General features: G+C 46.8%; 1 protein-coding gene across 6 annotated transcripts in view; it reads right to left on the reverse strand.

Moving 5' to 3' along the window:
• LOC119973289 (solute carrier organic anion transporter family member 1C1-like) overlaps positions 1-25939 on the reverse strand; it is a 103934-nt gene that overhangs the window by 17866 nt on the left and 60129 nt on the right. For all 6 annotated transcript variants that reach the window (XM_038811085.1, XM_038811083.1, XM_038811081.1 and 3 more), the window contains exons 9-12: positions 24626-24790; positions 10318-10513; positions 6396-6561; positions 2777-2949 (exon numbers count right to left, since the gene is read on the reverse strand). In XM_038811085.1, the coding sequence (XP_038667013.1) occupies positions 2777-2949; positions 6396-6561; positions 10318-10513; positions 24626-24790 (700 nt within the window). The remainder of the gene's footprint in view (positions 1-2776; positions 2950-6395; positions 6562-10317; positions 10514-24625; positions 24791-25939) is intronic.

Here is a 25939-nt window from a genome sequence, read left to right on the forward strand (position 1 = left end):
AATGAGTAAGCCACCACCGTCACAGACTTCATCAGCAAATGTGTGGATGACTTTGTGCCAAAGAAAGCAGTATGTACGTTCCCCAACCGGAAACCATGGCTCAACCGCGAGATTGACTTCCTACTGGAGGACAGATCTGAGGCGTTCAAGGCAGACGACCCTGGCCTATACAGGAAATCCAGGTACGACCTCTGTAAAGCCATCCGAGATGTCAAGAGAGAATATCAAACCAAGCTAGAGTCACAGACAGACTCTCGGCAATTGTGGCAAGGACTAAACAACATAATGGGCTACAAAATGAAACTGAGCAGTATCTCCGGCAGCAACGCACCCCTCCCCGATGAACTCAATGCATTTTATGCTCGGTTCGAGCAGATAACCAACAATCCGCTGTCGAGTGCCCCAGTAGCCCATAACTCACCCATACCCATGATCACAGCTTCCGAAGTCAGATCGGCCTTCCTGAAAGTGAACCCTCAGAAGGCAACGGGCCCGGACAAGATCCCTGGTCGTGCATTCAGAGCCTGCGTGGACCAGCTGGCAGAGGTGTTCGCGGACATCTTTAACCTGTCCCTACTCCACTCCGAGGTCCCCACCTGCTTCAAGAAGACCACCATCATACTGGTGCCAAAGAAGAACCAGGCAACATGCCTCAATGACTACCGTCTGGCTTTGTGCTCTGATTCACAGAGACATGGCTCACCTCTGGCCCTGACTTCAGTCATAATAAGGTGCTTCGAGAGGTTGATCATGAAGCACATCACCTCCATACTCCAAGAACGCCTTGATCCACTGCAATTCGCATACCGTCGCAACTGGTCCACAGCAGACGCCATTTCCCTGGCCTTACACTCATCCCTAGAGCATCTCGACAACAAGGACTCCTACATCAGACTCCTATTGATTAACTACAGCTCCACCTTTAACACCATAACCCCAGCTAAGCTCATATCAAAGCTCCAAAACCTAGGACTTGGCTCCCCACTCTGCAACTGGATCCTCGATTTTCTGACCAACAGACCATAATCAGTAAGAATGAACAACAACACCTCCTCCACAATAGTCCTCAATACCGGGGCCCCGCTAGGCTGCGTACTTAGCCCCCTACTCTACTCCCTCTACACACACGACTGCGTGGCAAAATTTGGTTCCACGTTTGCTGATGATACGACCATAGTGGGCCGGATCTCGAATAATGACAAGTCAGAATACAGGAGGGAGATTGAGAACCTAATGGAGTGGTGCAGCGACAACAATCTCTCCCTCAATGCCAGCAAAACTAAAGAGCTGGTCATTGACTTCAGAAAGCAAAGTACTATACACATCCCTGGCAGCATCAATAGGGCCGAGGTGGAGATGGTTAGCAGTTTCAAATTCCTGGGGGTGCACATCTCCAAAAATCTTTCCTGGTCCACCCACTTCGACACTACAACCAAGAAAGCACAACAGCGCCTATACTTCCTCAGGAAACTAAGGAAATTTGGCATGTCCACATTAACCCTTACCAACTTTTACAGATGCACCATAGAAAGCATCCTATCGGGCTGCATCACAGCCTGGTCTGGCAACTGCTCGGCCCAGGACCGCAAGAAACTTCAGAGAGTCGTGAACACCGTCCAGTCCATCACACGAACCTGCCTCCCATCCATTGACTCCATCTACACCTCTCGCTGCCTGGGGAAAGTGGGCAGCATAATCAAAGACCCCTCCCACCCGGCTTACTCACTCTTCCAACTTCTTCCATCGGGCAGGAGATAGAGAAGTCTGAGAACACGCATGAACAGACTCAAAAACAGCTTCTTCCCCGCTGTTACCAGAATCCTAAATGACCCTCTTATGGACTGACCTCATTAACACAACACCCTCTATGCTTCATCCAATGCCGGTGCTTATGTAGTTACATTGTATACCTTGTGTTCCCCTAATATGGATTTTCTTTTATTCCTTTTTCTTCCCATGTACTTAATGATCTGTTGAGCTGCTCACAGAAAATGTGACAATAAACAAATCCAATCCAATCCAATCCAATCCAGTAAAAGTGCAATTTCAATAAAAGACAGAGTCGGCAAACTGTACAGCTCCCAGCTCAATGTGTATCTATCCTACAAAGGGGAGACATGGAACTTTGCAAATGGAGAAAAACACAATGACATCCTGCAACCCCAGCAATTTTAACATATAATCACATCATTCAGGCATAATCTCACTATGTTCTCCATACAAACAGTGCCAGTGCAATTCTTCATCCCCTTCACTGTATAGTTAATGGTACACACCAAAGGACAATTAAACCTTTCAATTTTCCTGCAATTAGTGGAGATTTTAAAACGGTAAAGAGAGAGGGGATTAAGACGTTAAGGTAGAAAAGCAGAGACTGTTGTAAACGCTGAGCAGGCCAGGCAGCATTTGGAGATGGAGAAACAGAGTTAACTTTTCCCATCAATGAGAACCCACCAACTACCAGTGATTGAATTAATCTCCGTTTCTCTCTCCACAGATGTTACCTGTCCTGCTGAATATTTTATATTTCCATAATTTGCATTATTTTGATATAACTAAGGTGACCACACTCAAAATATGACTTATTGAATTGCTTGAAATAACTGAGGCCATGGGTACAGTGTAAGCAGCGCTATTGTAGTCAACTCCGAGGGCGGTGGTAAATGATTGGCATCAGTCAACCGGTAGAAGTGGCCATCTGTCTCAATCCTAGCCACAATAATTTGTGAGAGCGTACCTGAAACTGGAGCTGGAAGGACCCGAAGAGAAACTTTACCTGAGTAAGATCATGTAACCGGGAACCGCTCCAAAGGAAAAAGCGAAAGCACTGAACACGGTGACCACCATGAAGTAAATGAAAGTGTTTCCACATCCGTCACTTCCTGAGCACTGCCCCAGGAGGGCTGAGGAATTTCCAAAGGCAGAAATGCAGCTGCAGTTGTGGAATACCTGCGCAGAGAAAAACAAAACAAGACGGAGGCCCGAAGAATCAGCCCAAATTCACAAAAAGCATTTTGACCGGTCATGAGGTGTTTTTGGAATTAGAGGGGAAGTATTTTTCAAATAAAAGCTAGTGTGGGTGGAAAACATGGAAATATTTTCTGTCCCACACCACCATTCATCATGTTCCATGAATCAAGGATTATTTTAACTTGCAAATGTACAAAATAGCTGTCGGCCATTCAGCCCCTCAAGCTTGCTCCGCGAATCAGTAAGATCATGGCTGGCCTGTTTGTGTTGATTTCCACATTCCCATCTATCCATAGTAACAGTTGATTTACTTGCCGAACAAGGCGGGGTGGATAGGGGGGGGGGGGGGGGGGGGGGGGAGAGGCTGAAGACCTTTTGACATGGCACCACCTTGCCCATCAAGGTGTGAGGCTCACTTTGAGGCTTAGCGACTTGACAATGAGGCAGAACGGCGGCGGCAGAGGAAGGAGAGGCACCGGTAACAGTCTGAAACAGTGTAGTATTCCCAGGAGTTGAGTAGTATATTTAAGTATTAAAATGAGGCTCAATGCCTCAAGTATTACTTTCTTTACATGTTTAACCTTGGCTGGCAGGATTCCACCGGTTTGGGAAACCTGGAAACTAAAGGGTCAGTGCCCTTACAGCACAGCTTGTGGGTCAGGAGGAAACATGGAAATATACAAAATAGGAGGAGGGCAGGATGTGTAGGCCATTCGGCCCCTCGAGCCTGCTCCCCCATTCAATATGATCATGGCAGATCCTCTGTCTCAACTCCATACTCTCACTCTCTTCCCATAACCTTGGACGCCTTTCAAATCTCGAAATCTATTTACTTGTTAAATATATTCAGTGATGTAGCCTCCACAGTCTTCTGTGGTGGAGAATTCCACAGGTTCGCCACCCATCAAGTGAAGAAAGTTCTCTTCACCACAGTCCTAAATGTCCGACCATGTATCCTGAGACTGTGCCCCTTTGTTTTAGATGCACCCAGCCAGAAACAGCATCATCCTTCCAACCTGTCTATCTAGTTCTGTCAGAATTTTCTACTTCAATGAGATCCTCTTGCATTCTTCAAAACTCCAGTGAGTACTGGCCTAGATGACCCAATCTCTTCTCAGACCAGAGTAAGGACAGTGAGAAGCAAATGTGTTGCCCTCAACTTCCGGCCCACTAAACATACCCATTTCCTGCCCACCATCACGTGCATCCCCCCACTCCACTTTGCGACTCCCCAGGTTCTGCAACCCCATCCAAATCAGCATTCTGACCGTAACCATCGCAAATTCCATTTTCAAGATCAGAAACCCTTCTTCCCCCTGTGAACAGGAGGGACCAGGGAAGGGAAGCACCGAGCAGGAGGGAGGAGGTCAAGGGAGGTGACGAGTGAAGCAGCAGTTTGTTTCTGACAAAAAGAAATAGTGTGTGAAAGATTTGCAGACCGCCCAGTGGTCGGGAGGTGGAATTTTCAACAGGAGGCGGCAGGCAAGGGCCCCTGGGAGGTTCTAGAAGATACTAGGGGCTTTTCACAGTAACTTCATTGCAGTGTCAATGTAAGCCTACTTGTGACAATAAAGATTATTATATTATTCTGAGGTGGAGATAGCATGGATAACATTGAAGGGAAAGATGGGCGTGGCCAACATTGGGGTGGGGGGGGGGGGGGGGGTTGGTCTCCCATCAGTGGGTGAAGGGTTGCTCAGTGAAAGGGAGGCCCAAGGCTTTTCTGTGAGCCCCAGAACACTCCTAATCTTGCTCACCAGCATAGGGAAAAATAAATGTATCTCTTCATCTGTTGGGGCCCTTGTGTCCCAGAATTGGGCTCTGCCTGACAGTAGACCTCTCACACTGCCACTTCTTCCCTCTCAGGCCTCAGTTTAAAAATTGCAGCTCAGTTCCAAACAACATTGTCAAACCCAATCTTGAGCTTCAATTCCTTCTTGGGGATTTCCTGCTCCAAAGTGCAGGTTAATGTGTGGACATTGTGCACAGGAAGCAGGACCAGTGGGCAAGTCAGTAACAGCTGTTACTTTAACTTCCCCCTTGATCAGTTTTGACCAGGCACAGTTTAAATTGGACTCCGGTCTCTGTAGATTTGTTTTGAATTCACTGCACTTCAGGAGCAGGCCCTGCCCTCTGGTTTGACTATTTTGGACAAGGTTAAAAAGTTGGGCGTGGCCTCCATTCTCATAGAAAAAGCAATCGTATCACCGATCGACTTTTTCTTCCATGGTGATGTGGTTCAACTGTTTGGTGCTTGATTATGTGTGTCTGTTGACTGCTGATTGTATGATTAGTAAGGGTGTGATGTTTGAGAAAGAGAAACTAAACTGTCGGAAATGTTAAGCATCAAGTACAAGTTTATGATGGATGAGCAGAATTCTCCAGCCGTTCACGCCGGCGGGACCTTCCAGTCTCACCAAAGTCGACCCCCGTCGTCGGGGAACAGGCGAGGAATGTAAATCACCACAGAATTTGGCGGGAACAGTAGATCCTGCCAGCAGCCACCAGCGAGCCATCTTCGCCATGGGAAAACTGGAGGGGGGGGGGGGGGAGGGGGGGGGGGGGCTGGATAATCCCATCCAGACATCAAGCACTAGTTTTCAAATTTGGAAGATGGGAAATTAACCAAAACTCTAATCCGGTTCTATACTTTATTAAGGCTCCTTGTACTGTTCGCATTCACCCTAATATTACATTGCAGTGCTAATAAGCATATGGTTTCCTAGAACTTGCTGGAAATATTTTGGATTAACTGACACAGATTGCAGAATGACATGAGAGAAACAGATTGTACCCGGCTGTCGAGGGGACAGGGGCAAAAGGCCATAGAGAGCAGATTAAATGGAAATTTAGGGCAGCACAGTAGCATTGTGGATAGCACAATCGCTTCACAGCTCCAGGGTCCCAGGTTCGATTCCGGCTTGGGTCACTGTCTGTGCGGAGTCTACACATCCTCCCCGTGTGTGCGTGGGTTTCCTCCGGGTGCTCCGGTTTCCTCCCACAGTCACAAAGATGGGCAGGTTAGGTGGATTGGCCATGATAAATTGCCCTTAGTGTCCAAAATTGCCCTTAGTGTTGGGTGGGGTTACTGGGTTATGGGGATAGGGTGGAGGTGTTGACCTTGGGTAGGGTGCTCTTTACAAGAGCCGGTGCAGACTCGATGGGCTGAATGGTCTCCTTCTGCACTGTAAATTCTATGAAAGATTCACTGAAAGAGCTGGGAGGAATTAAATTGAAACAGAAACGGTCAAGATTACAGTGGACAAGTGGATGAAGGAGGGAGTGTTGGAGGGGATACAGCAAATGCGATTGGAATTATGTACCACGGTGTTTGGGGTGTAAATGCCAATACGACTAGTCTGTCCATTCCTGTTCAATAACCACAACTGTTCTATAACCACAATACGGAAATCAAAATCTCTTACTGTATCTCTCCCTATTCCAGTAGATGCTTTACAGCCAGCGAGACATGGTGAAACATATGTGACCCCAGTACCAGCACAAACCGGCTCCCACTGTGTCCGTGGGCAAAAGCAGTGCGCATTACAATCATGATGTAGAGCACTTCCTTCATAGGAGATCTGTGGAGCGCTGGAAAACAAAGACAAGAAATGATCATAGAGTCATACATTCGAGAAGGTGGTTATTCAGCCCATTGTATTGGTGTTGGCCCTTTGAAAGGGCTATCCAATTAGTCTCACCTCCCCCTACGCCAACCCCCTAACCAGCACCCCAGACCCCTTCCCCTTAACATTACATCTTGTTTTCCTTCAGTTACTTGTCTAATTTTCTTTTGGAAGCTCCTATTGAATTCATTTCCTCCAGCCTTTCAGGGATTGCTTCTCAAACAGTAGCAATTCAGTGAAAGGAAATGTCTCCTCGTTTCCCCCTCTGGTTCCTTTTGAAAATTTATAATAAGACTCTGTCCCCAGGTTTCTGATCTTCCCGCCATTGGAAATTGCTTCTTCCAATTTACTCTTCAAAATCCCTGAATTTTCAGAAGTTAGAACATAGAACATAGAACATAGAACAGTACAGCACAGAACAGGCCCTTCGGCCCTCAATGTTGTGCCGAGCCATGATCACCCCACTTAAACCCACGTAACCCGCATACCCGTAACCCAACAATCCCCCCATTAACCTTACACTACGGGCAATTTATCACGGCCAATCCACCTAACCCGCACATCTTTGGACTGTGGGAGGAAACCGGAGCACCCGGAGGAAACCCACGCACACACGGGGAGGACGTGCAGACTCCACACAGACAGTGACCCAGCCGGGAATCGAACCTGGGACCCTGGAGCTGTGAAGCATTGATGCTAACCACCATGCTACCGTGAGGCCCCTAAGTTGTTGTGAGAGATGAGCTGGATTGCTTTATTTCCTAACCATCTTCAACAATGGTCAATATGTACAAAACTATTGGTACCACAGGAGAAGAGGACACAAAGAAAACCCCTCATCAAGTACCTGACCCTTGGGCACACCATGCTGACTAAAAGGAGAAATGCATGCCATTTTCTTGTCCTCTATTATTTACGCCCCTAATGTGATGAATGTAGATGTTTCAGTTTGGTCCTGCAAGGTTCTCTCTCCAAAGATTCTGCATAGACAAATGCAAGTAACACCCTCGTTGTTAACTTCATATACGAGTAATATTTAATATATATTGGTGTGCTTAATTGGAATATAGTGGCAGGTTTAGAAAGTGTTTCTTCTTTTACTGAAGGACCATTGTAACTGTTAACTGCAAAGCAATTTCTTTGTTGCTAATGTGGTTCATTCTGTTATTAAATTAAAGTTTGTTTCAACATAAAAGGCGTTTATTGGTCAGCGATATCACTCCTGCGGCATAGTAAAATTTAATTAGTTTTACAAACTGAAAATATTTGGGTTCTCGTTCAGGATTCTAATAAAATTGGGGTTCTTCCGGTATCCTAAAACTGGAAATGGCGTATGTTGCAATCATACGAAAAGGAATACCTTTCAATTTGGAAATTATGCCACTGGTTAACATGGTAACAGTGCCAGAGGGCATCTTGGCAAATGCAAGGATCAGATATCAGTAGACATAAGATCCAAATTATCATTTTAGGACCCCTGCCTCAGCAGGAATTCTAATCAACTGGAGAATTATCAACACACCATATAATGCACAACATTCCCAAAATATTAAATGAATTACATAGATACATAGAAGATAGGAGCAGGACGAGGCCTTTTGGCCCTTCAAGCCTGCTCCGCCATTCATCACGGTCATGGCTGATCATCCAACTCAATAGCCTAATCCTGCTTTCTCCCCATAGCCTTTGATCCCATTCTCCCCAAGTGCTATATCCAGCCACCTCTTGAATATATTCATAGTTTTAGCATCAACTACTTCCTGTGGTAATGAATTCCACAGGCTCACCACTCTTTGTGTGAAGAAGTGTCTCCTTATCTATGTCAGAAATGGTTTACCCTGAATCCTCAGGCTGTGACCCCTGGTTCTGGACACACCTATCATTGGTAACATCTTCCCTGCATCTACCCTGTCTAGTCCTATTAGAACTTTGTAAGTCTCTATGAGATCTCCCTCATTCTTCTGAACTCCAGCGAGAACAATCCCAACCTAGTCAATCTCTCTGCACTCCCTCAAGAGCAATAACATCCTTCCTCAGAGAAGGAGACCAAAATTGCACATAATACTCCAAGTGTGGCCTCACCAAGGCACTGTAAAATTGCAGCAACACATCCCTGCTTCTATACTCAAAACCTCTTGCAATGAAGGCCAACATACCATTAGCCTTCTTTACCGCCTGCTGCACCTGCATGCTTACCTTCAGCGAATGGTGCACAAGGACAATCAGGTCCTGCTGCACACTCCCCTCTCCCAATTTACAACCATTCAGGTAGTAATCTGCTTTCCTGTTTTTGCTTCCAAAATGAATAAACTCACACCTATCCAAATTATACTGCATCTGCCATTGGTTTGCCTACTCGCCCAACCTGTCCAGATCTTGCTGTAGCATCCCTGCATCCTCGTCACAATTCACCCTCCCACCTAATTTGGTATCATCTGCAAACTTTGAGATGTTACATTTTGTTCACTCATCCAAATCATTAATATATATTGTGAATAGCTGGGGTCCCAGCACCAATCCCTGTGGTACCCCACTGGTTACTGCCTGCCAATTTGAAAAGGACCCATTAATCCCCACTCTTTGTTTCCTCTCTGCCAACCAATTTTCTATCCACCTCAATACCGTTCCCCCAATCCCATGCGCTTTAATTTTGCACAATAATCTCTTATGCGGGACTTTGTCAAAAGCCTTCTGAAAGTCCAAATATACCACATCCACTGGCTTCCCCTTGTCAACTGTACTGGTTACCTCTTCAAAGAATTCCAACAGATTTGTCAAGCATGATTTTCCCTTCATAAATCCATGCTTACTCTGATTGATCCTGCCACTGCTTTCTAAATGTTCCGCTGTAAAGTCCTTGATAATGGATTCAAGCATTTTCCCCACTACTGATGTTAGGCTTACTGGTCTATAATTCCCTGCTTTCTCTCTACCTCCCTTTTTGAATATCGGAATGATGTGAGCTACCCTCCAATCTGCAGGGACAGTTCTAGAGTCTATAGAATCCCGGAAGATGACCACCAATGCATCCACTATTTCCAGAGGCACCTCCTTCAGCACTCTGGGATGCAGATTCTCAGGCCTTGGGGATTTATCCGCCTTCAATCCCATCAGTTTTCCCAGCACCATTTCTCTACTAATGTTGATCTCCCTCAGTTCTTCCCTCTCACTAAACCTTTCATTCTCCAACATTTCTGGGATCTGATTTGTGTCCTCATTTGTGAAGGCAAAACCAAAGTATGTATTTAATTGCTCAGCCATTTCTTTGTCCCTTATTATGCATCCGCCTGTTTCTGTCTGTAATGGGCTAACATTTCTCTTTACCAACCTCTTTCTCTTCACATATCTGTAGAAACTCTTAGTGTCAGTCTTTATACTGCCTGCTAGCTTCCTTTCGTACTGTACTTTCCCCACCTTAATCAATCCCTTCGTCCTTCTTTGCTGAATTCTAAACTGCTCCCAATCCTCAGACCTACTATTTTTCTTGGCCAATCTGTATGCTTCTTCCTTGGATCGGATACTATTTCTAATTTCCTTTGTAAGCCGTGGATTGGCCCTCTTACCCCCTTTGCTTTTGTGCCAGGCAGGAATGCTGTAGTTTATCCATGTGTTCCTTGAATGTTTGATTCTTCCACTAACATCTTGTATGTCTTTTTTAAAAAAAAGAGTGACACCCAAGGGGATTCTAAATGATTGATACCATCAAGTGAAACAAACTTACCCCTCATAGGAGATGGTTAAACCAGCCACACGCGAGTTGTCACAGCCCATTCCAAAATAGGAAATTGTTAATAACCAACCCGCGACTGCGCATCCAATGGACATCTTCGCTGCTTGAACAATAGTTAACTTGAACCTTTTCATCACATACCCACCCAAGAAAAGTCCAAGGCACACTGCAGGGATATTTATGAGACCTGGAGGAGCAAAAACAATAGATCATCAAATCACTTCAGATCAAGTGAGGAAAATATAGAATTTGACATGCTAGAAGGAGGCCACTCAGCACATCATGTTGGTGCTAGCCCACTGAAGGAACTATTCAATTCAGCTCAGTTTCCGCCCTCTCTTTTCCCACAGCCCTGCACATTTCTCCCTTCAAGTATTTCTCCAATTCCCTTTTGAAGGTGACCAATGAACCTGCATCCATCAGCCTTTAAAATAGAACATTCCAGATCATAAGAACACCAGGAGAGCCCCCCCCCCCCGCCCCGCCTCCCCCCCCCCCTCCCCCCATCCCACACCCACACGCCCTCTCCCCCACAGCCACCTTTTAAACAAATATCTCATCTCCTTCTATGGGTATTTTGGCAGTACACCAAGATTATTTATTCATTTGTTCTGACTCCTGGAACAGTGGTGGTTAATTCCAACACAACTTGACCCAGGGTTGCAACACAATTGTAATTAATAAACATTCGTTAGAAACATACCTGAAGTCTTTGGCCCAATAACTACAGTCACCAGGTTTGTAAATTCAAACCATTAATTTTATTAATAACAGTGACTATAATTAAAAATGCAGCAAATACAACTAGTTAATTATTATGCAATTCCTAATCCCACCCCCATATTTAAACTCTCTCCAACCTCTACACACATAAGACAGACAAACACAGAGGAAAGAGAGGTGTAAAATAATAAGTAAAGTAAAAAATATAAGATTCTTTGTATCAAATGGATGTTTGTAGCACACTTTCCTCGAGATTTTCACTGTTGATTCATTCATTCAGGTTCTCTGCAGAGTCAGAGATACAACAGCTCACAGCATTTCTGGAAAGTGAGCGAGAGAGCGGCAGCAAAGAATGTGAGAGCATGAGAGAGAGAGCGAGTTAGCGAGAGACAGAGCAAGAGACAGAGCTAACACACAGCTTCTTCTTCCTTGGCATCTCTGGAAGTCATCCCATTCAGGCAGGATCGAATCACCACCTGTTACCAGGCAGATTGTGGCCTTGTGGGCATTTCATTGGCGCCAACCAGCCAATCAAACTGAGCGCCACCTCATTTCTCAGGTGCCACAAAGTCTAAGTTCTGTTTTCAAAAACTATCACAACATACTATGTTGTGATTTTTAAAATTTCCTCATTCTCTTCTGCTGCACACATGTCCATTAAGCATCCATGAATCAAAATTATAATGGCAAAAAAATAAAGAAAGGGAACATAAGTGAATCCACAGGAGCACATTTCTCATCACCTGCTTCAGAACTGGCTGCTCTGCAGAACCCCCATGTGTCAATTGGAAATCCAACAGCGTCAGGTCATGGGCTTGTGTTATCTAAGCAGAACATGGTGAAGCCAACAAATCATTTATCTTCACCATAGTGGTACTTTCAATCCAGATTACAGTGCATAAATCCCAGAGCCACTGGGTCATAGATGAGAGTAACAGTATTTTGAAAACATTTTACACACAGCAATTATGTTTTATTAATTTGTAGGATGTGGGTATCGCTGGCTGGGCCATCCCTAATTATCCTTGAACTGAGTAGCTTGTTAGGCTATTTTTAAGGCATTTAATAGGCAACCACATTGCTGTGGGTCAGGAGTCACATGTAGGCCAGAGCAGAGTAGGATGGCAGACTTCCTCCCCTGCAGGTCATTAGTGAAACCAGTTTATATTTAAAAAAAATACAAATTGACTACAAAGTACAAAAACTACAAAAAATACAAAAATAAAAACTACAAATAGTTTCATAGGTTTTTAATTCCAGATTTTTATTGAATTGAAATTCCACCAGCTGCAGTGGGATTCGAACCCCGGTCACTAGTGCATCACCCTGGGTCTTTGGATTACCAGGCAAATGACAAGACCACTAAGCCACTGTCTCCCCAATATGGCACTTGTGTCTCACATGCTAGGCTTTTCTCATTCTTCTGCAGTCTCTTGGGTACAACTACTTTGATATTTGAAGGGCACAAGAGGAATACAAAATCTCAGCTCAGCTCCCAGACACATGGGGTAAGGTACGTGTGGATCCAACAGTTCGGCCCAAGTGATGAGTAAATGTTATTGGCTGAAATTCATTTATTTTCTTCATCATCCTCTAGTAATTTCAGCTGGGGAGCAAATTCCAGCAGCTCAGTTATTTTTTGTTTCCCTAGCTAACTCTGTGCTATTTATTACAAAATCTCTCCTTCACAGCTGCAGGTTATGTTTGTTACTTGCTTCTGCTGGTGGCTGCTAATGCCTGGAGGCTGTTGTTGCTGTTTTCATCTCTTTCTGTAGCCGGAAAGAGGGACCATTTTTCTAAGATATCTGGGTCTTGGAATACTGGGCTCAGGGGGATCCATGAGTCAAGAAGGCAATCTGGTTTGAAGCAAAAAGCCGCTGCAGGACCTGGTGCGTGACCTTGATCCAAATGGGCCACCTGATGAAGATGTTGAATAAATGCTTTCACAGATCGCTGATGCTTTTGTTGTTGGTGTGGTGGGGGCTGCATGTAACTGGCAGGCCACCGCAGGTTAAACACACTGGAAGTCAAGGATGTTCAACTGCACCTTGAGCACCAGTGGAATATGTGGCTGCCAGGATTTGGTTCTGGTGAGATTGGCCATGTGGGAGGACCTGTACAGCTGCGGGTCCTGGATGGAGAATGACACGGATACGTGGATACATTGATGGATAGATCATTTCTACGACAATGTTCTAGACATAACACATTCTCGGGTTTATCCCCGTTTCTGTTGAAGAACATGCATGGGGTGATAACGTGTGTTTGGTTTTGTGAAAATGAGCTGATATAGCTTTGTATTGATACCAATATGGAACGGCGATGTTTCCTTGTTGTTAATGGTGAGCGTGATTTGTGGAATGTTACATAGTTGATTTTCAAATCGGTATTACTGTTGACTGTTTAAAAAATAAAATATTCTCATTACTTATATGTGTCTCTAATTAATTTGTGTCTTCCTGAGTTCACTTTCTCTCTCCATGGTTCAGCAATCTTCTTATCGTCTAAACTTCCCCGCGTCTGTTCCATGCACCGCTCCTTTTCTCCGCCATGTCCATTACAGACAAAGCTCAGAAGTTCTCATGCAGTAGCTGCCTGCTACCTTCAAAGTCCAAAATTTATTTTCACTTCTCCTCTACAATCTTTTACTTCTCTTCATCCCTAGCCCCTGCCAATGTATCAGCAGGAGCACTGCTCTGACAATTATATTGTTTAGTTAATTGCATGGTTAAAGATGGCTGGTTTAGCTCAAGGGGCTGGTTTAGCTCACAAGGCTAATCGCTGACTTTTAAAGCAGACCAAGCAGGCCAGCAGCACGGTTCGATTCCCGTACCAGCCTCCCCGGACAGGCGCCGGAATGTGGCGACTAGGGACTTTTCACAGTAACTTCATTGAAGCCTACTCGTGACAATAAGCGATTTTCATTTCATTTTCATTTCAAGATAGGTGATGATCATTGGCTCAATCTTGGAAAAGAGTGATGATGTGGAGATGCCGGCGTTGGACTGGGGTGAGCACAGTAAGAAGTCTTACAACACCAGGTTAAAATCCAACACGTTTGTTTCAAACACTAGCTTTCGGAGCACTGCTCCTTCCTCAGGAGTCATTCACCTGAGGAAGGAGCAGTGCTCTGAAAGCTAGTGTTTGAAACAAACCTGTTGGACTTTAACCTGGTGTTGTAAGACTTCTTACTTGGGAAAAGAGTGTAAATGGACACAGCTGGAACAGTTAGGGCTGGGGGAACCATAAGAAATGTGCATCACAACTGAGCTGTATGGAGAATATACTTGCTGAAGGTAAAAGACAAGCTGCAATATTATTCCTCCATCATGTACTAATACTGATCTTAACAACCCCCCTCCCCCTCCTACCCCCAACTCACTTCCCTGCAGAAACCCCCTATAACCTGCCCTGGCCACATACTCCCATCATCTCTTCTGAGCCTTGTGAAGGGCTAATAAATTTATGAAATTAAAACAATAAACATTTGAATGATACATACACTAGTGTTCTTTACACCCTCAGACTTTTCCCTATATTTTTTATATGCAACATTTTTGCCTGTATGATTTCTTTGTCTCTTTTGACATTCCTAAGTTTGATTGAGTACCCATAGGCTCAATTCTGCACATAAGCGTAACTGTACTGTCACCTATTGTCCAACACTGGTACTGATATACTTGGACATGAATTCCTCTCATGCTATTTCATTGTTTTAATGGATAAATTTATGAAATTGATAAACTAAATACTTGATTGATACAAACACTAGTATTCTTTACATTCTCAGACTTTTCCCTATGGATGCATGGGGGTGAAAATACTAAAATATCTCCATAACCATTAAAGAATGAAACACACATCCCAGAAATGCCATCTAAATATGCATTTCCTTCAAAATTACCATGTGCAAATAAAGGGAGGTGCACTTTAAAATGTGATTTTTGATCATAAAACATATGGATTACTTTAATATTATTTCCCTCCCCACACAGCCCCATGGTGGTTCCCTCTGTTGTGCATATCAATACTGACATTTTAATAAAAATTATTTTTCACCATAAACGTGCATGCAAGTTTCCGAAGACATTCAGTACTAAAAAAAGGGTGAGCAGATGATGATGATCATGCTCTGGAGGGGTTGAAAAGAGGCAAATTCAATCATTCAGCATCAGAAATGGGACAGTAGAGCTCAGCATCAGAGTAAGCAGGGTTCCAGGAGTTTGTGTTCTTCAACTAGTCAGGGTTAAGGTGGTAAAGTGAGCTTATCGTGGCTGGCAATGGTGAATCATGTGGGGGAGATAGTTCTCTGTATGGGGAAAGGTGGCATATTGTTGGGATGGTTTCAGGCAGACCCACTGGGACACGATGGACCTATTAAGAAAACTAACACTGACTACTGTCTAAAACTGTGAAGTTTTCTTCAGATAGCTGTGCATTTGTTAAGTGAACATCTTTACATGCTCTAATTCTGAGCTCCAGAATTGAAAGACTCCAGAAATTGTTCTTTTATCTTTGATATATCTCAGAAGCTAGGATTTTGGCCTAGATTTTCATGGAGTTGTGGAGACTCCTCAGCATATCCAAAATGGCACGGGACTACAGATTCAGAAGACCCTTCCCATTTTCCGACTATTTCTATTTTTGGTAGTAGGCGGAACATAATTTACAACTGGATGAAACCCAGTGCTGATTTCAAACAGATCCTAATTTAGACAGAGCTAAGTATTTATCCCACAATGTGAGAGTTACACATTTTTGAAGTGAAGGTAAATGCTCAAATAGAGGGATAATGTCGATGCAGTTATTTGAATAGCCTGCCCTTTAAAAATTGTTTAAAAAATAAAAACGTTTTCCTGTGTCAGTTGAAAGAATCCATGTTTGCAGTGTCAATCGTTGTTTGTTGACATAACCAAAAGTGCTATCATTATAACATTATTATTGTTTGACTGCTTATGGTGGGCTGTAAATTCAGTTTGACAGCTCCACAAAGTCTTTGAAAGATTAGTTGTCTTTAATAAGGGATCAGGAATACACATTTTGCTTTTATATGGGATTAGGTACTGAGTGGATTTATTGTTATATTATTCCACAATTATTTAAGAAGTATATATTTTTTTAAATAAACAATTTTATTGAGGTAGTTTTTGGCTTTGTAAACAGTTACAAACATCAACAGAAAGAAAGCAAAAAAGGCAAAAATGTGCAAACATCCATGTACTTTCAATACTTCAATCGTAACATACTGCACAAGCCCGCTCCTCTCCCACCGGTACTACCCGCCATATTTTCCCTCCTACTCTACTCTACCCCCCCCCCCCCCCCCACCCCCTGCTGATGCTCACTCTCCCGCAAAGAAGTCAATAAATGGTTGCCACCTCCGGGCGAACCCCTGTACAGATCCCCTCAAGGCGAACTTAATTTTTTCTATACCCAGGAAACTCGACATGTCCGCAAGCCACAACTCAGGCTTCGGGGGCTTTGAGTCCCTCCACGCCAATAGTATTAGTCGCCGGGATATCAGGGAAGCAAAGGCCAAAACATCGGCCTCTTTCTCCCCCTGGACTCCCGGGTCTTCCGAAACCCCAAAAATTGCCACCCCTGGACTCATCATCACCCTTGTTTTTAGCACCCAGGTCATGATCCCCGCAAATCCCTCCCAGTACCCCCTCAGCTTAGGGCATGCCCAAAACATGTGAACGTGGTTCGCTGGTCCTCCCGCGCACCTAGCGCATTTGTTCTCTATCCCAAAGAATTTGCTCATCCGAGCCACCGTCATATGGGCCCGGTGAACGACCTTAAATTGAATCAGCCCGAGCCTAGCACATGTCGCGGTCGAATTTACCCTACTCAGGGCGTCTGCCCACAGCCCGTCCTCCATTTCCCCACCTAGCTCCTCCTCCCATTTAAGTTTCAGTTCCTCTGTCTGGGACCCTTCCTCCCTCATGAACACCTTATAAATACCCGAGACTCTACCCTCCCCTTCTTCCCCCCTAGAGACTATTCTGTCTAGGATCCCCATTGGCGAGAGGCGTGGAAAGATGGGACCTGTCTACGAACAAAGTCCCACAACTATAGGTACCTAAAATCATTTCCCCTTACCAACCCAAATTTCTCCTCCAAGCTCCTCAAACTCGCAAAGCTCCCTTCCAGGAACATATCACCTACCCTTCCCACCCCCGCCCGCCGCCATACTCGGAATCCACCCATCCATACTCCCGGGGGCAAACCGATGGTTGTCGCAGATTGGCGCCCAGACAGACGCCCCCATCTCCCCTACATGCCTTCTCCATTGGCCCCATATCTGCAGGGTCGCCACCACTACCGGGCTGGTGGTGTACTTGGCCGGCGGCAGCGGTAGAGGAGCCGTGACCAGGGCTGCCAAGCTGGAGCCCCTGCACGAAGCCGCCTCCACCCGCTCCCAAATAGACCCCGTACCCACCATCCACTTCCTTATCATAGCGATGTTGGCTGCCCAGTAATAATTAATCAGACTCGGCAAAGCCAGCCCTCCCTCGCTGCGGTTCCTCTCCAACATCGCCTTCTTCACCCGCGGGGATTTTCCCGCCCAGACAAAGCTCATGATCATCCTGTTAACTCTTTTGAAGAAGGACTGTGGGATAAAGATCGGGAGGCACTGAAAAATAAACAGAAATCTAGAAGGATTGTCATCTTTACAGTCTGCACCCTCCCTGCCAGCAACAGCAGGAGTGCAACCCATCCCCGAAATTCTCCCTTCATTTGCTCCACCACCCTGGCCAAGTTTAACTTGTGCAGCCTGCCCCAGTCTTGTGCCACCTGGATTCCCAAATACCGGATATTTTCCTCGACCAGCCTAAATGGTAGCCCTCTCAATCTGTTCTCCTGGCCCCTTGTCTGTACCACAAACATTTCACTCTTGGCCGTATTTAATTTGTATCCTGAGAACTGGCCGAACTTCCTCAGCATTCCCAGTATACTTCCCATCCCAGCCACTGGGTCCAACACGTACAGGAGCAGGTCGTCTGCGTAAAGAGAGACCCTATGTTCTACCCCGCCCCTCACCATCCCCTTCCATCCCTCTGCGGCTCTAAGCGCAATCGCCAGCTGCTCTATGGCCAACGCAAACAGCAGCGGGGAGAGCGGGCACTCCTGTCTGGTCCCTCGGTACAACCTAAAGTACTCCGACAATTCTCTGTTAGTCCTGACGCTGGCCCTCGGGGCCCGATATAATAATTTGATCCAATCCACCAATCCCTCCCCAAACCCAAACTGTCCGAGCACCTCCCATAGATAGTCCCACTCCACCCGGTCAAAGGCCTTCTCGGCGTCCATTGCCACCACTACCTCCACCTCCCTGCCCGCCGGGGGCATCATTATCACATTAAGTAATCTTCTCAGGTTGGCCGCCAGCTGCCTACCTTTCACGAACCCAGTTTGGTCCTCCCCAATCACCTCCGGTACGCAGTCCTCCATTCTAACCGCCAGTACCTTTGCCAGGAGCTTGGCGTCTACATTAATCAGGGAGATTGGCCTGTAGGACCCGCACGCCTCCGGGTCTTTACCCCGCTTCAATATCAGTGAGATAGTGGCTTGCGACATTGTCGGCGGCAGGGTCCCTCTGTCCCTTGCCTCATTGAAAACCCTCACCAAGACCGGGCCCACCAGCTCAGAGAACTTCCTATAGAACTCTACTGGGTATTCATCCGGCCCCGGGGCTTTCCCCGACTGCATGGCCTTTAGGCCCCCCAATACCTCCTCCACTCTAATCGGGGCCCCCAGCTCATCCACTCGCCCCCCACCTACTGTTGGGAAGGTTAACCCGTCCAGAAATGTTTTCATCTCCTCCGGTTCTTCCGGCGGCTCTGAAGTATACAGCTTGCGATAGAAGTCTCGGAATACCTTATTCAATCCTGCCGGGTCCTCCACTTTGCGCCCCTCCCCATCCCGCACTCTACCTATTTCCCTGGTCGCCTTCCTCCTCCTGGGTTGCTGCGCTAACAGTCTGCTAGCCTTTTTCCCATGCTCGTACATCACTCTCCTCGCCTTCCTAAGCTGTTCCACGACCCTACTCGTGGATAGTGGCCCCAGTTCCACCTGTAGTCTCTGCCTCTCCCTGAGTAAAACCTCCCCCGAGGACTCCGCGTGCTCTTCATCTATCCGACCCATTTCCCTGACCAACCTATCCATCTCTGCCCTGTCTGCCTTGGCTCTGTGGGCCCCAATTGAAATCAGCTCCCCCCGCACTACTGCCTTTAGCACCTCCCACAGGGTTGCCGCTGAGACCTCCCCCATGTCATTCACCTGCAAGTAATTTTGCATACACCTCCGAAGCCTCTCGCAGATCCCCTCCTCCGACAGCAGTCCCACGTCTAGCCTCCATTGCGGGCGTTGGTAGCTAACTCCCCCGATCTGCAGGTCTACCCAATGCGGGGCATGGTCTGAGATAGTAATTGCCGAGTATTCCGTGTTCTCTACCTCCCCTGTACAATCCCTGCTTCGTACGAAGAAACCTATCCTAGAATATACTTTATGGGCGTGCGAGTAAAACGAGTAGCCCCTTCCTGTCGGCTGTCTATCTCTCCAGGGGTCCACTGCCCCCATTTGCTCCATAAACCCTTTCAGCTCCCTTGCCATTGCTGGGAGTCTACCCGTTCTGGGACACGACCAATCCAAAGCCGGGTCAAGGACCATGTTGAAGTCCCCCCCCATTATTAGCCTGCAAGAATCCAGTTCCGGGATCTTCCCCAGCACTCTTTTAATGAAGTCCACGTCATCCCAGTTCGGGGCATATATATTCACCAGCACCACTCTTCTCCCCTCCAATCTGCCCCGTACCATCAGGTATCTGCCCCCCCGTCTGCGAATATGCCCTCTGCCTCAAATTGCATGCGCTTGTTGATCATGATTGCCACCCCTCTGGACTTCGAGTCCAAGTCCGAGTGGAAGACCTGGCTAATCCAGCCCTTCCTTAGCCTGGTCTGGTCAGATACTTTCAGACGTGTCTCCTGCAACATAATTACATCCGCCCTCAGAGCCCGCAAGTGCGCGAACACCCGCGCCCTCTTAACCGGCCCATTCAGTCCCTTGACGTTCCAGGTGATCAGCCTGGTTGGGGGGCACAACCCCCCCCCCCCCCCCCCCTCACCACGCCGGTCAGCCATAGCCTTTCTCGGGCCGGTCCCCGGCCCGTGCGTCGTGCCATTGCTGGCCCGCCCTTTGGATGCCTCCACCCTCGACCTCCTTTCCAGTGCCTATTTCAAGTCCCTTCCACGTCAGCAGAACAACCCCCCCCCCCCCCCCCAACCCAACCACATCCCCCGATACCCCCACCCCTGCCATCCACTGGCTGTGATCTCCCCCCCCCACCTGACTCCCTTGACTAGTCAATTTGCTAGCCCGGTGACTCAACACTCCGGCGCCTTCCTGTCTCATTCCCATTGTTTCCCCGTCCTCCTCCCCACTCCCCGGCGCCCCATCCCCCTCTCCAACCCACTGGGGCAAGCTGGCTCCAGTGTCTTCCGCAAGCTGCACAAAAAGTACAAATCCGCCCAAAAAGGAAAAAACAGAAAAAAAAGAGGAAAAAACAAAAAAAAAAACCATGAGAAAAAAGAGAAAAAAAAAGTAAACCCCCCAAACTAATGTCCATGAACAAAGGAAAGAGTCCCAAATGTTCCGCTTGGCACCTTTGGCCCAGCAAACCGTTGAACAGCAGTCCAGGCCCATTCAGCGTACCTTCCCACGGTAATCCTCGGGCCCTAATTCGGGCCTCTTTTCGGGACCAGCCCCTGATCCCTCGCAAAATCCATCGCTTCTTCAGGCTCGGAGAAGTAGTGGTGTTGACCCTGGTGCGTGACCCATAGGCGAGCCGGGAACAGCAGACCAAACTTCACGTGCTTCTTGAACAGCACCTCCTTGACATTCTTAAAGGCTGCTCGCCACCGAGCCACCTCTTGGCTTAGGTCCTGGTAAATGCAGAGAACACTGTTGGTCCACGTGCTGCTCCTGGCGCTCTTTTCCCACCGCAGTGCCCACTCCTTGTCTACGAACCTGTGGAACCTAATCACCATCGGGCGGGGGGGGGGGGGGGGGGGGGGGGGGTCCGCCCGGCCTGCACTCTGTGTGCCCCCTCCAGCTCCGGCGGTCGCGGAAAGGCTTCGGCCCCCATCAGCTGCTTCAACAGGTCTGCTACAAACGCTGCAGCATCAGCTCCCTCAGCGCCTCTGGGAGGCCGACCATCCTCAGGTGGTTCCTGCGGACTCTATTCTCCAGCTCCTCCACTCTGTCCAGCAGTCTTCTCTGCCGCTCTTTCAGCCCGTCAACTTCTAGCGCCGCAACCGTCTGCGCATCCGCCTGCTCCTCCACCGCCTCTCCCAGCTCCTTAACTTTAACATCTTGCGCATCCAGCCTCTGGTTCAGCTGATCCACCGCTTTCTGGATTGGGTCCAAGCTGTCCCGCTTCAGCGCTTGAAAACTGGATTTCATTACCTGGAGCATGTTATCCAGCGCCTGCTGGATTGCTGAGTCCAGGGTCCGTGTATCCGCCATCTTCAGTCGCAGGTAATTTTCTTCAGGTCCTTGCCTCTGTCCCTTTTTCTCCTTTTATTTTTGCCTTCTGGAATTCCGCTGTTCCATGTGCCGCAGCCCGCTCCTCAGCACTTTCGCTGCCTCCTTCCTTCTCCCAGCTCCTTAACTTTTACCTCTTGAGCATCTGAAGTGGGTCCAAGTTGTCCTGCTTCAGCGACTCCAAAACTGTTTTTCTTCTCCTGGAGCAAGAAAGGTCCGTGTGTCCGCCATCTTAAGTTTCAGGTCAGTTTCCTCTGCTCCTTGCCTCTGTCTCTTTCTCTCTCTCCTCCTCTACCTCCTGGCCTCCCACGGTTCCATCGATTGCAGCCCGCTCTCCAGCCTTTTCGCGGCCGCCTTTTTGCCGCTCTGTGGTCCCGCTATCGCGGGGAATCAGCCCTCAAGCCCCGCTGGAGTGAGAGCCCGCCGAATGCGCGACTCACTCCAGCATCGCCGCCACCGGAAGTCATTTAAGAAGTATATTAACATGCATACAGAATGTCAGAATGCAACAACACTCACTACTGCACTACAATCAGCACACACAGATCTGGAAAAAAAACTTGATCTAAGCTCTAGTATTTGTAACCTAAAGTGCTTATTTTAAACTTCTGGGAACCACAAAACATAACATGGTGGCAGCATTGGTATATGAACCCACACATGGAAGGAAAAGTACTAACAGAAGCAAACGGAAAGTTTGAAGGAGAGCCAAGAAAAGAAACTGATCAATAAAGTCACAGAGCCTTCAGTTGGGTAAATTCCATCATGGTGAGCGAGAAGTCAAATGGACAAAGATCTTAATCATAGAGGAACCGCTACCTTATTCCAACATTGGAGGTGATCACACCAGCACTGGCATGGGCAAAGGTTCCCAGCACATTTCACCCACACATGACACTGGGGCACTGGCTAATTACCAGTCACTGACCTAGGCCATGCCCTCTTGGGTATGCATATTTAAAAAAATAATTTAGAGTGCCCAATTATTTTGCCTACCCGGCATATATTTTGAGTTGTGGGGGTGAGACCATGCAGACACGATAAGAATGTGCAAACTCCACATGGACAGTGACCCGGGGCCAGGATTGAACCTGGGTCCTCGTCGCCGTGAAGCAGCAGTGCTAACCACTGTGCCACTGTGCCGTCCTCCCCTTGGGTATGCACGAATGGCTTTCTCCCTGCCTCCGCTAGATGTAGAAGTCACATCCGTTGCTGCTAGGTACCTGGAGATATTCCCTGCTGAGAACAGAAAATGACCAAGTGCAGGCTGTCTTTGCATGGCCAGGGTGGGATTGACAGTCCAATCGATTGACTCGATTTAAGACATTACCTTATCTGCTGAGAGACCAGGGTCAGAAATGGGTAGAAAGCTACAGATCTTAAGGATATTGGTACTGCAGCCAGAAAGTTAGCCTTGACCAGTCATTGGAAGTCTGGTGGAAGAATTTGTTCAGCAGAACGACTACTAGGTAATGAGTTCCAACATACTGCTCTTACTAAGCAACTATTATTCTAAATATATACGATTGCTTAGTGGGTTACTAAAAGGTTTTCCACATGAAATGGAAATGGTATCCATTTTTTTTTGTGTTGTTGATACCAAAATACAGAGTGAGAAACTGACGAGGCATTTGGATCACATCGGATTATTACACGAGAGATTCTAAGGAATTACACAATGCTGGGGCGGCAAGGTAGCATAGTGGTTAGCACAGTTTCTTCACAGCTCCAAGGTCCTAGGTTCGATCCCCGGCTTGGATCACTGTCTTTGCGGAGTCTGCACGTTCTCCCTGTGTTTGCTTGGGTTTCCTCCGGCTGCTCCGGATTCCTCCCACAGTCCAAAGATGTGCCGGTTAGGTGGATTGGCCACGTTAAATTGTCCTTAGTGCCCAAAAAGGTTAGATGGGGTTACTGGGTTATGGGGAAGGGGTGGAGGTGTGGGATTAAGTAGGTTGTTCTTTCCAAGGGCCGGAGCAGACTCAACGGGCTGAATAGCCTCCTTCTGCACTGTAAATTCTATGATTCTATGATCAATGTAATATTCAAGTTACCATGGCAAAGCTTTCTTTTTTTTTTTTTTTATTTTTTTTTTTTTTATAAATTTAGAGTACCCAATTATTTTTTCCAATTAAGGGGCAATTTAGAATGGCCAATTCACCTATCCTGCACATCTTTGGGTTGTGGGGGTGAAACCCACACAGACACGGGGAGAATGTGCAAACTCCACACGAGCAGTGACCCAGGGCCGGGATTCGAACCCGGGTCCTCAGCGCCGTAGGCAGCAATGCTCCCATGGCAAAGCTGAGCCCAAAATCAATAACTGTGGTTAAAACACATCTTACAATATGGATTCTAATCAGAATGTTTTTAATCGTATTTTAAAATCTGCCAATGGAAGAATTCCAGCAGCAGCCATGGTTCATGCATCCTCCAAGAGCCCATGAGCCACATCTATTTACAGAAGGGACCAACTCTGCTAAATATCCGAGGGGTTGGGAGGGGATTTAAACAGATCACCCACCACAATGAAGCTGGCAAGAGTAGAGTGCTGCACGCGGGAGTGCTACCTGCACCCTTGCCTTGGGCTGGCCATAACTGCTGGAAGCAGGAAAGGGATTAGGGGTCTCAGAACAGAACCTGGTTCCTCCCACCATTTTTAAAATACTTCCGAGTCAACCGGATAAAAATCTGGGACATTGTCTGTGAGAATCAGTATCAAGCTAGAGGCAGCATTAGAGCACTAATAACTGACCCTGTCACTGAAGGGAGGAGACTCAGTCACCTCCCGAACGTGAGGAAAAGGAAATCAGCAAGAGGCCCGGGCCCCAAAATCACTCCAAGCAATCACAATGTACAGCAGACCACCATTTGACTCATCATGCCTATGATGGGAAATGTCTTTCGCTATCTGGTTTAGAGCATATTGCTATTGGCTCAAGAACTAGTCATGGACCTTGGCCATGCCAAAACATAAGGAATGCAACGTTTCAACATAGTTCTGCAGAGGTATGTAGACAATGTAAGTACAAACCGATGATGAAGTTGGTTCTGGATGCTGACTGTCCATACTGCTGTTCAATGAACTTGGGTTTAAAGGTCAACATGCCAATGAAAGAATTCATTTGTATGACCAATGACAACAATAACAGTACGTAGAGGCTGTTTGAAAACAGTGCTTTCAAAGCTGAAAAGAAACCTGGAAAATCAAAAAAAAAGGCAAATGTTATTTCAGACAACCTGATGAGAACTTAGTTTGGATCAATTCTATATATTTCTGCAAACAAAATCTCAAATAATATTGCTCTAGTGGAACGAGGTATCACTGAGGAGGTTTCCTGTATAATAAAGAGAAGCAGCAATGAGGTTAACTATATACAGGCACGGAAGTATGTCATAAAGGTCTTTACACCTTGATGTCCGGGTCCATACAGGCAGGCTCCTTTACCCAGGGCTCTGCGCTTTTCCCCATTGGTCGGGGTTTGCATGCTCCTACACGATAGGCTCAAAGCGGGTCATGCGCCCTGCGAATAGCTGCCCCTTAAAGGGGCCACGCTACCATATCCCTCTCCCAAATTAAGTCCATCAATAAATAAATTCATCATATGTTATTAATAGTTAACTATGTTCCAAGAGGGTAGAAACACAGAGTGGGTAGTAGAGAACAATCCTTCACCAGGTCAGTCTGTAAGGGGATCTCTTAGGTCTGATGGAAGACCTCAGTTCCCTGACTGGTTCCTCCACCGGTGAGGTAGTGCCTTCGTCAACAGCAAAAGATAGCCATGAGATCTCGACAGGTGCATTGGGAAACCCTGCTCTCTAGTCCGCTCAGGAGTAGTGGGAGGGTTCCCTTGTTTCCGGGTCCATCGCAGGGGTATTGGTAGTGCCTACCGCATCCATCTATTCAGACACTGGGGCTGCAGCCTCTCTCTGCTCCTTATTTGGTCTAAATGCATCCGCACTAGTTTCCTTTCTAAGTCCAACAGGTATGAGACAGGACCTATTTTGCCACAATTTTCCTAGCTATTCACAATGGATCCAATGCAAAGTTCCTTACAAAGACTAGGTTTCAGGTTTTAAATGATCTGTTGCCTTTCACTGAGTTGTGATACTTCTTTTGGGAAGCTGGACTCACCCCCCCCAAATGGGGAAACACCAAGTTCTACCTGAGTACGAAAGCACTGACCCATTAATTGCTCCGCTGGGAAATGTCTTGACCTGGTTCAGTGAAGATATTCAAACTCCCTGTATGAAGGTTTTGGCACTACTTTGGCTCTAAAACTTAGAGGCTGTTAGATATAAAACTTGGCCTCCAGGCTGTCAGCTGAAAACTGGCTTGTCTGTTTCT

Source organism: Scyliorhinus canicula, chromosome 11, assembly GCF_902713615.1.
Source record: "Scyliorhinus canicula chromosome 11, sScyCan1.1, whole genome shotgun sequence".
NCBI lineage: Eukaryota > Metazoa > Chordata > Chondrichthyes > Carcharhiniformes > Scyliorhinidae > Scyliorhinus > Scyliorhinus canicula.